A 14516-nucleotide genomic window follows, 5' to 3' on the forward strand; every position below is an offset into this window, starting at 1 on the left:
CTCATTTTATAAGTTGGTCTTTTACCACTGGGAATTACTGCTGGTTGTTTTAATTCATACTTCTGAAATTATGTATTTTGTGTTCATTATGTTCCGTTTTAGTATACAATTTTTATATTTTGTAAGCCACTTTGGGTGTCATTGGGGGGAAAAAAGCAGAGTATACATTGAATGGATGAATAGACAACCTGTTCACTCCCTGCTCTGAACAGGGCTCCAGTACCCTTTACTGCTCTGCCACAAGTACAAATTCAGAAGCTTTCCTTTTAAACTGTACATCAGTGTTTCTCAAGGTTTCTCCTCTGCGGTACTGCATCACATGGTCCACCTATTTGAAGTACCATTGGAAGTGACTGGTAGTTATGTCTTCGCCAGTTTCTCCTGGATTAGGAGGCCAGATGTGATTGGACAAATATCAGTAAGAGGCTCAGGGTGGAAGGGAAAGCTTTTTTATAAGCAGAAAAGCATGTTTTGGAGCTCTGCCCACTAAGCTGAGCCTCCTACTGATGTTTGTGTCGCATTTGTGGTCTCGCTGCCAGGCGGCAGGGGTTAAGGAGTCCTGCGACCACCTGACACCACCAGACACCATCTCAAGTACCACTGGTGGTACGCATACCACTGGTTGAGAAATACTGCTGTACATTGAAAACAACTCGGTGTACTGATTCTCTGCCTATTACCAGTTTGTTAAAAAGCAGAGGAATCCTGGTCACATCTCTACTCCTTCTGTGGTACTCCACAGTCTGGGGGGGCCAAGCAGGGCCCATGAGGATGGGGTAAAGGGGGTAATTTGTACGAGGCCAAGGGCCAAAAAGGGGGCCCAAAGCCAAACTAGGGGGTCCAGAAATTTCCTGGGATATTTCTCAATCTCACCCAGACTATCCATGCAGGATGTGGGGGGTGCTACCATGGGCGCATGGCTGCTGTGCACCGGGCTCAGGAAAGCATACATGACATTCCTTAACACTGGTCAAATCTGGGAGGAAGCTGGCCTGCCACTGTAGCTCTTTGGCTTGTGGATCTGCTTACCAGCAAGAAGTGTACAGGAGCTCAGGGATACAACTGCGGGATTACAGTTGCTGCAGAAGTACGTTTTGATGCACATAGGACCACTTTCCATTCTAGTGTCAGCCTAAAAATGCCGATGCTAATTTTCTATACTTAAAAGGTTTTCTAGAGACTTGAGAATGTGTTTGGTTTTCTGTATTAATATATCTAGACCTGACTTTGCATTGGGAAGCCTTATAAACCTGGGCTCCAAAGACCGTTCTGGCTGTTGCCACCTTTCCCTGCCCTGTTTTGCCCCTCTCCTCCCTGTTTGGGGTGGGACCCAAAATAAACTTTGTACCCCTGATAAAATTCATAAGAACAGCCCCACTGGATCAGGCCATAGGCCCATCTAGTCCAGCTTCCTGTATCTCACAGCGGCCCAGCAAATGCCCCAGGGAGCACACCAGATAACAAGAGACCTGCATCCTGGTGCCTTCCCCTACATCTGGCATTCTGATACACAGCCGAGGTTGCACATACACATCATGGCTTGTAACCCGTAATGGATTTTTCCTCCAGAAACTTGTCCAATCCCCTTTTAAAGGCATCCAGGCCAGATGCCGTCCGCACATTCTGTGGCAAGGAGTTCCACAGACCAACCACATGCTGAGTAAAGAAATATTTTCTTTTAAGAACATAAGAACAGCCCCACTGGATCAGGCCATAGGCCCATCTAGTCCAGCTTCCTGTATCTCACAGTGGCCCACCAAATGCCCCAGGGAGCAGACCAGATAACAAGAAACCTGCATCCTGGTGCCCTCCCTTACATCTGGCATTCTGATACATAGCCCATTTTAAAATCAGGAGGTTGCACATACACATCATGGCTTGTAACCAGTGATGGATTTTTCCTCCAGAAACTTGTCCAATCCACTTTTAAAGGCATCTAGGCTAGATGCCGTCTGCACCTTCTGTGGCAAGGAGTTCCACAGACCGACCACACGCTGAATAAAGAAATATTTTCTTTTGTCTGTCCTAACTCAACACTCAATTTTAGTGGATGTCCATTGGTTCTGGTGTTATGTGAGAGTGCAAAGAGCATTCCTCTCAGGAGTCCTGGGGCTGAGGACAGAACAGCCTCATAAAAAGCAGAGATTCAGCACAGTAGGGATGAAACCTTCCTCCCACACTAAGATAAGGGGGGCCAGTTCATCTGTCTGTGATGCAGCTTTTAAAAGCACTTGGAGGCTTGCTGGGAAAGAGGTGGCAGCTCTTCCTTTCCCTTGTCCTTCCTCTCATGACCTCAGCTAAGAGTGTCTTGTCTTTAATGACTGCACAGGCAGACATTCAGTAGGTGTAGCTTCCTCCTCAGTACATCTGGAATTAGTCTGTGGAACTCCTTGCCAGAGGCTATGATAATGGCACCTGGTTAGATGCTTTTGAAAGGGAATTTGGACAGACTGATGGAGGGAAAGTTCATCACGGGTTACAAGCCATGATGCGTGTGCGCAGCCTCCTGGTTTAAGAAACAGGCTGTCTCCGAATGCCAGGTGCAAGGGAGTGGCACCAGAATGCAAGATGACTTGCGTGCTCCCTGAGGCATCTGGTGGGCCACTGTGATATGAAGCTGGACTAGATGGGCCTTTGGTCTGATCCAGCAGGGCAGGGGCTCTGAGAGGAATTTTATGGGGGGAGGTACAACGTTTCTTTTGGGCACCTTCCCAAAGCGGGAGGGAGAGGGCAAAACAGAGTGGGGAGAGGGTGGCAACAGCCGGAATGCTCTTTGGAACCCAAGTTTACTGGGCTTCCAGTGCCCAGGTCCAATCCCCTTTTAAAGGCATCTAGGCCAGATGCCATCCCCAAGTCCTGTGGCAAGGAGTTCCACAGACCAACCACACACTGAGTAAAAAAATATTTTCTTTTGTCTGTCCTAACTCTCCCAATGCCCAATTTTATCGGATGTCCCCTGGTTCTGGAAACCACTGGGTACCACTGACCCCTTCCCTGCACCCCCTCCCACGGGGGCCCTGCAGCAGGACTCTTCTGATGCTCTTATATCTCCTTGTGGGGGACAGCCTGGGCTGCCTGCTTGCAGTAGGGAGCCCTGCCAGGATGGGACAGTGGCAGCCCTCCACTCTTTTCCCCAGTTCTTGATCCTCCAGATTCAGTCCTGCTTTTCCTGCAGCTGGGGGCGGGCAGATTGCGCTGCTCCTCCTCCTCCTCCTCCTCCCCTGGAAGGGCTGCACCGGAACGACTTGCGCAGCCGACGTGCTGAGCATGCGGAACCGTGGGGCACGAGGGTGCATCTTCTGAGCTCATCAGAGGCTTCCCCCCCTTCCCTGCTGCTTGGAGACTGAGGAGGAAGCAGGTTTCCAGGTGAGCAGGCTGCCTTCCGAGGAAAACTTCTGCCTGCATCCCAAGCAGTGGCATAGCTGGGGGGGTGCAAAGCACTAGGTTGGAGGTGAGCAGGCTGGCTTCCGATGAGGGACCTCCGCTTGCATCCCAATCAGTGGCGTAGGTGGTGGGGGGCAAAGCACTAAGTTTTGCAGGGAGCCTCACTGCATAGTGCAAGGGGTCTTTCCCCTTAGGAGCCAGGTGTATGCCTCTGTTTTGCTGCCCCCACCTGGAATGGCTCTGAAGGGAAAGGGCCCTTGTGGTGAGGCTCCCTGCAAAACTTAGTGCTCCCCCTAGCTATGCCACTGAGGCTCTCTGCAAACTTAGTGATTTGCCCCCTCAAGCTATGCCACTGAGGCTCCCTGCAAACTTAAGAACATAAGAACAGCCCCACTGGATCGGGCCCATCCAGTCCTGCTTCCTGTATCTCAGTGGCCCACCAAATGCCCCAGGGAGCACACCAGATAACAAGAGACCTGGTGCCCTCCCTTGCACTGGCATTCTGACCTAGCCCATTTCTAAAATCAGGAGGTTGCACACACGCATCATGGCTTGTAACCCATAATGGATTTTTCTTCCACTTTGCAACTCCTCTAACTACGCCACTGAGGCTCCCTGCAAAACTTGCTTTGCCCCCCTCTAGCTATGCCATTGATCCCAATAAACATCCCTCCCCCAACAACTTGGTCATTATTTGATCCTTATTAATTTCTCCACTGCTAATCATCCATATAAGCAAACTGTACAGAAAAACCAAGGGAGCAGGCCAGTACAATGGCATGGACTGACAGCTGAGCAGTCAAGTGTGAAGTTTTCCCAGAACTGTACCACTTTCTGCTTGCAAAGTGGAGGAGTACATGTTTCTATGTTCCTTCCCTGGGGAGGGGGGAGCGTAATACTTTGTACATCTCAAACTAACATGCCAGGGAGAACTGTAAGCTGCGCACTGTATCTTGGCAGACCAGTGTTTGGTTAGATGAGCCCACTCCCTCTGAAGAGCATTCAAACATTTCAAGCTCCCTCTGGCAGTGACAAGTGGTACAGTCCAGGAAAAACTCTGCTACAGGTACCTGTAGCATCCATGTGTACACCAATGAACACATGCAAGGTGATTAGGTAGTACTATGGACTGAACTACTTTAGGCGCCAGGAGGGAGATATTAATCCATGTTTTTTTAAATTGGCAAAACTTTGTGCAAACAGGTACCTGCATCAAGCAGAAGGTTTATAGCCCAGGCTTCAGTCTTTGCTGCCTTTTTCTTTTTGGGAGAAGTTTGGATACAGGAGAATATACTTTTTTAAAAACTTTTTAAAATCTTATCTGCAGTGTTAAGTAGGGCAGTCCATTCTATTGCTGTGTGTAGATCAGTGGTTCCCAAACTGGGTTGGAACCCACTGGTGGGTGGCAACCTGCTTTTTGGTGGGTCACCAAAGGTGACAGAAAGATCATATAACTAATTACCTTGAGCTCTGAGGCTATTCAGAAATCAGATACTGTAGCTGCTAATTACCCTTTAAAGAGCTCAGCTCCTGCAGTTTGCAAGCATGTGTAAATATAGCGAGATAAATATTTGAGGGTCTTTTTTCTGGTTATTACTTACGAATGAAAATTTCTTTCTAGATCTCCTTTTTTTTCTTAACTGTCTGGTAAACCTAGGTGGGTCCTGATAGAGTTTTGTTTAATAAATGGGTACTGGTGCTAAAAAGTTTGGAAACCACTGGTGTAGATTGATTGCTAATCCTAGGCATGTCTACTCAGAAGTAAGACCTGTTCAACTCAGTTGGACTTACTCCTGTGTAAATGTATGCGCAGGCTTGATGATCCTTGGTTAAAATGAGGAAGATCTCAAGGAACAATCCTTTGCCTATGGCCGGGTGGGGCCTCACTCTGTGGGGCAGAAGTTGGTTCATTCTTCTGCAAATGAGGAGGAACAGAAACCAGCTTCTGTCTAGACCTTCTTCTAGGACAGGGGTGCCCAAACCCGGCCCTGAGGCCACTTGCGGCCCTCGAGGCCTCTCAGTGCGGCTCTCATAAGAACATAAGAACATAAGAACAGCCCCACTGGATCAGGCCATAGGCCCATCTAGTCCAGCTTCCTGTATCTCACAGCAGCCCACCAAATGCCCAGGGAGCACACCAGATAACAAGAGACCTCATCCTGGTGCCCTCCCCTACATCTGGCATTCTGACTTAACCCATTCCTAAAATCAGGAGGTTGCGCATACTCATCATGGCTTGTACCCCATAATGGATTTTTCCTCCAGAAACTTGTCCAATCCCCTTTTAAAGGCGTCTAGGCTAGACGCCAGCACCACATCCTGTGGCAAGGAGTTCCACAGACCGACCACACACTGAGTAAAGAAATATTTTCTTTTGTCTGTCCTAACCCGCCCAACACTCAATTTTAGTGGATGTCCCCTGGTTCTGGTATTATGTGAGAGTGTAAAGAGCATCTCCCTATCCACTCTGTCCATCCCCTGCATAATTTTGTATGTCTCAATCATGTCCCCCCTCAGGCGTCTCTTTTCTAGGCTGAAGAGGCCCAAACGCCGTAGCCTTTCCTCATAAGGAAGGTGCCCCAGCCCCGTAATCATCTTAGTCGCTCTCTTTTGCACCTTTTCCATTTCCACTATGTCTTTTTTGAGATGCGGCGACCAGAACTGGACACAATACTCCAGGTGTGGCCTTACCATCGATTTGTACAACGGCATTATAATACTAGCCGTTTTGTTCTCAATACCCTTCCTAATGATCCCAAGCATAGAATTGGCCTTCTTCACTGCCGCCGCACATTGGGTCGACACTTTCATCGACCTGTCCACCACCACCCCAAGATCTCTCTCCTGATCTGTCACAGACAGCTCAGAACCCATCAGCCTATATCTAAAGTTTTGATTTTTTGCCCCAATGTGCATGACTTTACACTTACTGACATTGAAGCGCATCTGCCATTTTGCTGCCCATTCTGCCAGTCTGGAGAGATCCTTCTGGAGCTCCTCACAATCACTTCTGGTCTTTACCACTCGGAAAAGTTTGGTGTCGTCTGCAAACTTAGCCACTTCACTGCTCAACCCTGTCTCCAGGTCATTTATGAAGAGGTTGAAAAGCACTGGTCCCAGGACAGATCCTTGGGGCACACCGCTTTTCACCTCTCTCCATTGTGAAAATTGCCCATTGACACCCACTCTCTGCTTCCTGGCCTCCAACCAGTTCTCAATCCACGAGAGGACCTGTCCTCTAATTCCCTGACTGTGGAGTTTTTTCAGTAGCCTTTGGTGAGGGACCGTGTCAAACGCCTTCTGAAAGTCCAGATATATAATGTCCACGGGTTCTCCCGCATCCACATGCCTGTTGACCTTTTCAAAGAATTCTATAAGGTTCGTGAGGCAAGACTTCCCTTACAGAAGCCATGCTGACTCTCCCTCAGCAAGGCCTGTTCGTCTATGTGTTTTGAGATCCTATCTTTGATGAGGCATCAAAGGAGAGCCTCTCAGGGAGCCCCCAGTCTCCAATGAGCCTCTGGCCCTCGGGAGATTTGTTGGAGCCCACACTGGCCCGACACAACTGATCTCAGCGTGAGGGGGACTGTTTGACCTCTTGTGTGAGCTGTGGGATGAGGGCTCCCTCCACTGCTTGCTGTTTCACATCTGTGATGCAGCAGTGGCAGCAAAGGAAAGGCCAGCCTTGCTTTGTACAAGGCCCTTTATAGGCCTTGAGAACATAAGAACATAAGAACAGCCCCACTGGCTCAGGCCAAAGGCCCATCTAGTCCAGCTTCCTGTATTTCACAGCGGCCCACCAAATGCCCCAGGGAGCACACTAGATAACAAGAGACCTCATCCTGGTACCCTACCTTGCATCTGGCATTCTGACAAAGCCCATTTCTAAAATCAGGAGGTTGCGCATACACATCATGGCTTGTACCCCGTAATGGATTTTTCCTCCAGAAACTTGTCCAATCCCCTTTTAAAGGCCTCTAGGCTAGATGCCAGCACCACATCCTGTGGCAAGGAGTTCCACAGACCGACCACATGCTGAGTAAAGAAATATTTTCTTTTGTCTGTCCTAACCCGCCCAACACTCAATTTTAGTGGATGTCCCCTGGTTCTGGTATTATGTGAGAGTGTAAAGAGCATCTCCCTATCCACTCTGTCCATCCCCTGCATAATTTTGTATGTCTCAATCATGTCCCCCCTCAGGCGTCTCTTTTCTAGGCTGAAGAGGCCCAAACGCCGTAGCCTTTCCTCATAAGGAAGGTGCCCCAGCCCCGTAATCATCTTAGTCGCTCTCTTTTGCACCTTTTCCATTTCCACTATGTCTTTTTTGAGATGTGGTGACCAGAACTGGACACAATTGAGCTTGAGCTTGTGAAGGTCTTGAGCTATCACAAGACCTTCATTCATTCATATAAGTACATCTTTAATATATTCATTTATGTAAACTTATGTAAATTTATTCAAATTTTACATGTAAATTAATTCTTCCCCCCCCAGCCCCTGACACAGTGTCAAAGATGTGGCCCTCCTGCCAAAAACTTTGGACGCCCCTGTTCTAGGAGGCCAAAAACTTGGACAGTTTTTGCTGCTCATTATTCAAATTCCCTTTGCTTTCCCTGTTTGCAAAAGGAATAAAGCTCTTACATCCCTGATTTTAGAGAGATGGTGGGAGTTCTCTTCCCCCAGTCAGACACTGAACTGGTGCACAGAAATTCAAGTAAAAGTATTGTTGAGAATATCTTCCAATCTGGATAGTAATATAATTTATTTAGTTATGGTAATTATGTAAATTGCTCTGTGAACTTTTTTTTGTTGAAAAGCCATATGTAAATACTTTTCATAATAATGCAACTAATTAGGATTTATAGAGTGCTTTAAGAGTGTGAAAAGCACCTCCTTTGTATTATCTTGCTGTTGGTCCTTACAGGTAAGTTGTATAAGTTTGATTTCCAGATACACAGGGGGACAGAGTGCCTATACCTTTAACCATTGAATAGAAGAGGGAACTTTGGCAGGTGCTGCTCAACATGGAAGGGTTTAAAAAACTGCACCTGCCAAAATTCCCTCTTCTATACAATGGTTAAAAGTATAGGCACTCTGTTCCCCTTTGGTAAACCTCAGTATAAGGGAGCATCTTGCCCAAGGCCAGGTAGTGAGTCTGTAGCAGATGTGAAACTGAAGTGTGTAAAGTCCAGATTTGCTACTCAATCTTGTAGCCACCGTGCTCCATAGCTCTCTATCTGTATGTCATCTGAATAGTGTTGATGCTGGATTCAAAATGGAAGAGAGTATCAAAAATCTAGAATTGCCAATATTTTGAAATCTACTGTAGATGTGACCTTGAGAGCAATTTGAGGTGCAAAGCTCAGCAGGTGATGCTTTTCATAATGTGGAAATTGGCATTCTCCCTTTTTAAGACCTGCAAATGAATCTGTTCTGAAAGGCACAGCTACAGAAGCTGGTTGAAAAGGTGGCAACCCTGTTAAAATCTAAAATCCAAGGGCCCCATCTTATTCAACTTTCCAGTGCTGATGCAACTGTGTCAGGGGTGTGTGCACTGCATCCTGTGGTGCGGTAAGGGAACAAATGTTCCCTTGGGGGTGTATTGCAACTGCATTGGTGCTGGAAATTAGATTGGATTGGGCCCTAAGTTGCAAATTAACCAGTGTAGGTTTTATAGATAACATACAGGTTACAGTTTACTTACTTATTGTTAACTTTTTTTGCAGGAAATACAAAATCAGTTAAGCAGTACATGTGAAAACCGACTAAGTGAAGGGTGGTATGGAAGACACAAGATTTTCTTTCTTTCTTTCTTTCTTTCTTTCTTTCTTTCTTTCTTTCTTTCTTTCTTTCTTTCTTTCTTTCTTTCTTTCTTTCTTTCTTTCTTTCTTTCTTTCACCAGGGTCATGCACAACAATAAAACAGCAATACTTAATAGCATCGGGACATTAATATAGCTTTGTCACGACATTTTGACTTTGTAAGACACACACACAGGTTTGACAGGAGGTGCAAGGGAACTCTTGTAAATTCGTCTGCACATGTTGTTGTCTCCTTCAGGTGATGTACTGATTTTGAGTAAAATGTCGATGGATGTAACTTTCCTGGGAACTGGTGCTGCGTATCCGTCTCCAACTAGGGGGGCTTCTGCTACTGTAGTCCGTTTTGAAGGAGAATGCTGGCTGTTTGACTGTGGCGAGGGGACCCAAACCCAGTTCATGAAAAGTCAACTCAAAGCAGGTTAGTCTTCCCCACCCCCCATGAGAACAGAACTCCTGTGGACATGATCCAGCTCCCCTTTTCTCACTGAGGCTTACAAGCTGAAAATGGTCTAACTGCAAGTATGTTGTCCTAAATGGCAACAGTGTAAACATCAGCATGTAATTACTTTTTTTGTGTGAGCGTAAAGACCAAAAAGGATGTGGTGCCAGTGATTGACAGGATCTTTTGATTTCTGTTTTTGTAAAAACAAAAACAAAACAGCAACTTGATATACTTTTGGGGAAAGGGAGCTTGAGTGAAGTGGCGGTGGGAGGGCATGGGGATTAACACTTCCTCTTGTTCGATTTCCCAGATCTACATCCAGCCCCCTCTTCAAAGTTTCCCTCAAAGAAAACAATGAAGAGGTGGACCTCTTATTGTGCCTGTATTTTTTCCTATGCAGCACTGGATTTGGGGAGAGAGTTATATTTATCATACATAAATACAACCTTAAACGTCACACACTAAAGACTGATCTTTAGTGTGTTGCAAGACTGCTGCAAGCAAAATGCCAATTAAATAGTCAAGGAAAAATTACTACACTATTGATGTCTAAGGGCCCAATCCTATCCAACTTTCCAGAACTGGTGTATCCACGGTGCTGCCCCAGAGTAAGGGAACAAATGTTCCCATACCTGGAGGAGACTTCTGTGACTGCCTCCCCACCACAGGATGCAGTGCATGCCCCATTGGCATGGGTGCACGGGCACTGGAAAATTGGATAGGATTGGGCCCTAAGTTAGCTCTGTCTCTCCTGTCGTGATTTAAAAAACGAGAGCCCATTTCTCAAAAACAAAACAAAAAAACCATAGTAGCCTGCCCTTTGCCTAGCATCTCTCAAATGTGCATATTCAGTTACTCTTGATTTTTCTGCCAGCTTTAAAATGAGTTTGTTTTTTAAATGTCAGGTGATCCAATCACAGAGTTCCATATCATGCTTGCCTTAGCTCTTATTTACATTTTGTGACTTAATATGTGTTGTAACACTTGAAAGTGCTTCCTTCTGCAATGTGCTGTAAAAGAGACTAGGTCAACTATTTTCAACCTTTTCCATCTAATGGCACACTGACAAGGGACTAAAATTGTGAGAGCACACCATCAGTTTTTGGACAATTGACTAGACACACTGCACTGCCAGCCAGAGCTCACATCTTCCAATGGTCCTAATAAATGATCCTCCCCCAAACTCCCGTGGCACACCTGCAGACCATCCATAGCCTGATCCAGTGGGGCTGTTCTTATGTTCTTATAGCACGCAAGTGCTATGCTGTGGCACACTGAAAATTGCTGAGCTAGGCTTACAGATATAAATTGGTCACCCGAATTAGCTTTTGTGGCTTAGCAGGGATTTTCACATTGTGTTTTTTTGCCCTTGTTGGTTTTTCCCCTCTGGTGTACATTATTTTTTGTTCCGCATTCTGTTAACAATTTGATTGCTCTGTTGTTAGGGCGAATTACCAAAATCTTCATCACTCACCTTCACGGGGACCATTTCTTTGGCCTTCCTGGGCTTCTGTGTACAATCAGTCTGCAGAGCAGTCCTGACACAATCAAGCAACCCATTGATATTTATGGTCCGCTTGGACTGAGAAGCTTCCTTTGTCGAACAATGGAGCTCTCCCACTCGAAACTTCTCTTTCCTTATGTTGTTCACGAACTGGTACCTAAGCCAGATCAGTGCCCCATGGAAGAAATATGTGAACTGTCTTTTGTGGACAGCGGTGACGTCTCACTTGAGGAGGTGCGAGGGAAAACCATTTACCTCGATCCTGTAGAAGATGCATACACCTTGGAGGACAATGGGCAGTTTGTGATGAAGGGATTTAGATTATTTCACCGCATACCTTCCTTTGGATTTGTAGTGGAGGAGAAGCCACGGGCTGGCAAACTCAATGCCCAGAAGCTGAAAGAACTAGGTATGGGTCTATGTACATTTGATTCTTACTAAAAAATGTCTTGTGACTGTAGATTTGAAGAGTGTCTAGAAAATCTGTTAGAAAATCACAGACATTTAATAACAACATGCTTAGTCCAATTTTCCAGTCTGTTTTTAATTGAAAGTGGTCATAGCTCACCAGTAGAACCCATCCTTTGCATGCAGAAGGTCTTAGGTTTGGTCCCCTCTCCCCATCTCTAGGTAGGGCTGGGAATGACACCAGTCTGAAACCATGAATAACTGTCACTTAGATGGTATTGAGTTACTTTCTGAGTTAACCCCTGCAATCTGGGCAAAGAGGCACCCCTTAAAATGGTGAATCTTATATTTAACAGGGGGAGAGCATTCTGAATTCTGATATTGTTGCTGATCAAGTTAGTGAGATGCGAAGAAGAACATGATATTGAAAATGATTTTGAAAGCAGAGCTGCTTGAAAGATAACTTGTACCTGTGCTTCAACTTCTAGGAGTTCAGCCAGGCCCTTTATATGGTCAACTGAAAGATGGCATTCCAGTTGTCCTAGAAAATGGGACTACCATTTTTCCTTCAGATGTCTTGGAAGACCCTCTCCCTGGAAGGAAAATTTGCATTTTAGGAGATTGCTCTGGCGTTGTTGGAGATGGGGCCGTGACACTCTGTTGTGAAGCGGATCTCTTGGTTCATGAAGCCACGCTGGATGACACCCAAGTGGACAAAGCCAGAGAGCGTGGCCATAGCACTCCAAAAATGGCAGCAGAGTTTGCCAAACTGTGTAAAGTTAAGAAACTCGTTCTGTCCCACTTCAGTCAGAGGTATAAGCCTGCTGGTCAGGTTGGTGAAGGAGATGTGGATATCACAGAATTGAAGAGACAAGCTGAATTGGTGCTGGATGGGCAAGAAATCATGTTGGCAGAGGACTTTATGACAATAAATATTCCAATGAAAAAGCAACCGTAACACAATTTTCTGGAAAGGAAGACATTAGTTTTTTAATAGACTAAACCTACAGCCATAGCTTTATTTGAGATTAGTTTCTTAAGGTCCAGTTGGAGCATGTTGGTTAAGAAAGCTGTCTTGGCTATGAATGTCTTTTCTTAGCATTCATTTCTGTACAGGGTAAAATGTCTTTGATTCCTGAATGTCAGCAATGGTTGAAGATGCCTCTTGGGCTTTGGAAAAACATGTATCTTTTCCTCTAACACTTAACTCAGAAATCTTATTCAAATGCCCCTTAGGCTGCAATCCTAACCACACTTTCCTGAGTGTAAGCCCCACTGAACAAAATAGATCTTACTTCTGAGTAGTCCTGGTTAGGATTGTGCCCTTAGTTCAGCGGTTTTCAAACTCTCCAGGAGTTTGGAAAGCGCTGTAAGTCCTTGCGGGGGTGGGGGGAGGCAGTGGGAACTGGGGGAAGGCAGTGACATGATCCCCAGGATCACACCACTCAGGGGCTGCAGGGGCTTGGGTGCACTTACCACCGCCTCCTGCAGCCCCTGGGGAGTGTGGGGAACCCTGTACAACCTTCTGCAGGGCTCCCCACAGCTGTGAAAGTGGAGAGAAACTGTCACTTCTGAAGCTGCGGGGAGCCCTGCAGAAGGTCGTGTAGGGCTCCTCGCACCCCCAGGGGGCTGCAGGAGACTCGGGTAAGTGCACCCAAGCCCTTGCAGCCCCCTGAGTGCCACGATCCTAGGGTCACGCCGCTGCCTCCTCCCTGCCTCCTGGCTGCCCCCACCCCTTAAGGGGGCAGAGGCCAGGGCCCACAGGCTGGGATGTCGTGACATCCCCATCTGAAAAGCCCTGCCTTAGTTAATCAACCTGGCATTAAGGCTTCAGTCTTTTACCTACTTACTTGGAAGTTAGCCCTGCTGAAATCAGGAGGATTTATATTTTGAGTAAATGTGCATAGGATCAGGCTGCATGTGTTTATCTTGGGGATTCAGAGTCCAATCCTGTGGGCTCGAGCACTGGCACTGGGTGTCACAAACATACCGTAAAGCATGGTGATGCTGGCCTCAGCACCAGGAGGATGCCGCACAGGAGCCGCTGATGGTAAGTAGCACTGCCGGGCAACTGTGTGGCTTTTCGGGGTGGGGGGAGGTGTTCCAGGTTGGGGGGAGGGTGGAACCGGGGGAGAGAGCAGCCGGCGAGGGGGGTGGAACTAACAGGGGCCTCTTCTGCCAGATCCTATGCCTCATGATGTGCTTCAAAGCCCAACACTGGGCCTCTTAAGTCTGCTGGCAAAATAGCTAGCACAGACTTGAATAGCCCCATTGCAGGGGTCAGAGCTTGACTCAAGATAAGGGAATGAAAGGCCCCTTCTCCCGAGGAGACCTCCGGCAGCCTCCCTGGCCCCGCAGGATACAGGATTGGGCTGCTCGCCTCTTAAGACTAACAGTATGCCAGAGAATTTTAAAGGAATATTTGTCATAAATAAACACTTCCAAGTTGGATGCAATGACTGTTAAAAATGAAACTAATAAAGGATTTATTTTTATGTCAAACAATGTACAGATTACAGGTTTTTTTTGTACGTACTAATTTATAGGGACGGTTGCCTTCATAAGAACTCCTCCGTACAAAAAAATGCCTTGGATAATGTGGGGGAAAATCAGTTACTGTGTGACACAGTGCTATTGGAGACATTGTGAACCTAATAGAGAATGGGTAACCTGGAGTATTGTGACCAGTTCTGGTCGCCGCATCTCAAAAAAGACATAGTGGAAATGGAAAAGGTGCAAAAGAGAGCGACTAAGATGATTACGGGGCTGGGGCACCTTCCTTACGAGGAAAGGCTACGGTGTTTGGGCCTCTTCAGCCTAGAAAAGAGACGCTGTGTAAAGAAAATATTTACTGAAAATATTTACTGAAAATAAAATATTTCTTTACACAGCGTGTGGTTGGTCTGTGGAACTCCTTGCCACAGGATGTGGTGACGGCATCTGGCCTGGATGCCTT

General features: G+C 46.6%; 1 protein-coding gene across 1 annotated transcript; it reads left to right on the top strand.

Moving 5' to 3' along the window:
- Positions 1–3277: 3277 nt before the first annotated feature.
- On the top strand, positions 3278–12891 carry ELAC1 (elaC ribonuclease Z 1). The gene is made up of 4 exons (XM_066617307.1): positions 3278–3366; positions 9445–9624; positions 11094–11561; positions 12049–12891. Exons 2-4 carry the CDS (start codon positions 9468–9470, stop codon positions 12516–12518), a joined length of 1095 nt encoding a protein of 364 aa, XP_066473404.1. The 5' UTR covers positions 3278–3366; positions 9445–9467; the 3' UTR covers positions 12519–12891.
- Positions 12892–14516: the final 1625 nt, after the last annotated feature.

This window comes from Tiliqua scincoides, chromosome 2, assembly GCF_035046505.1.
Source record: "Tiliqua scincoides isolate rTilSci1 chromosome 2, rTilSci1.hap2, whole genome shotgun sequence".
NCBI classification, from domain to species: Eukaryota; Metazoa; Chordata; class Lepidosauria; order Squamata; family Scincidae; genus Tiliqua; species Tiliqua scincoides.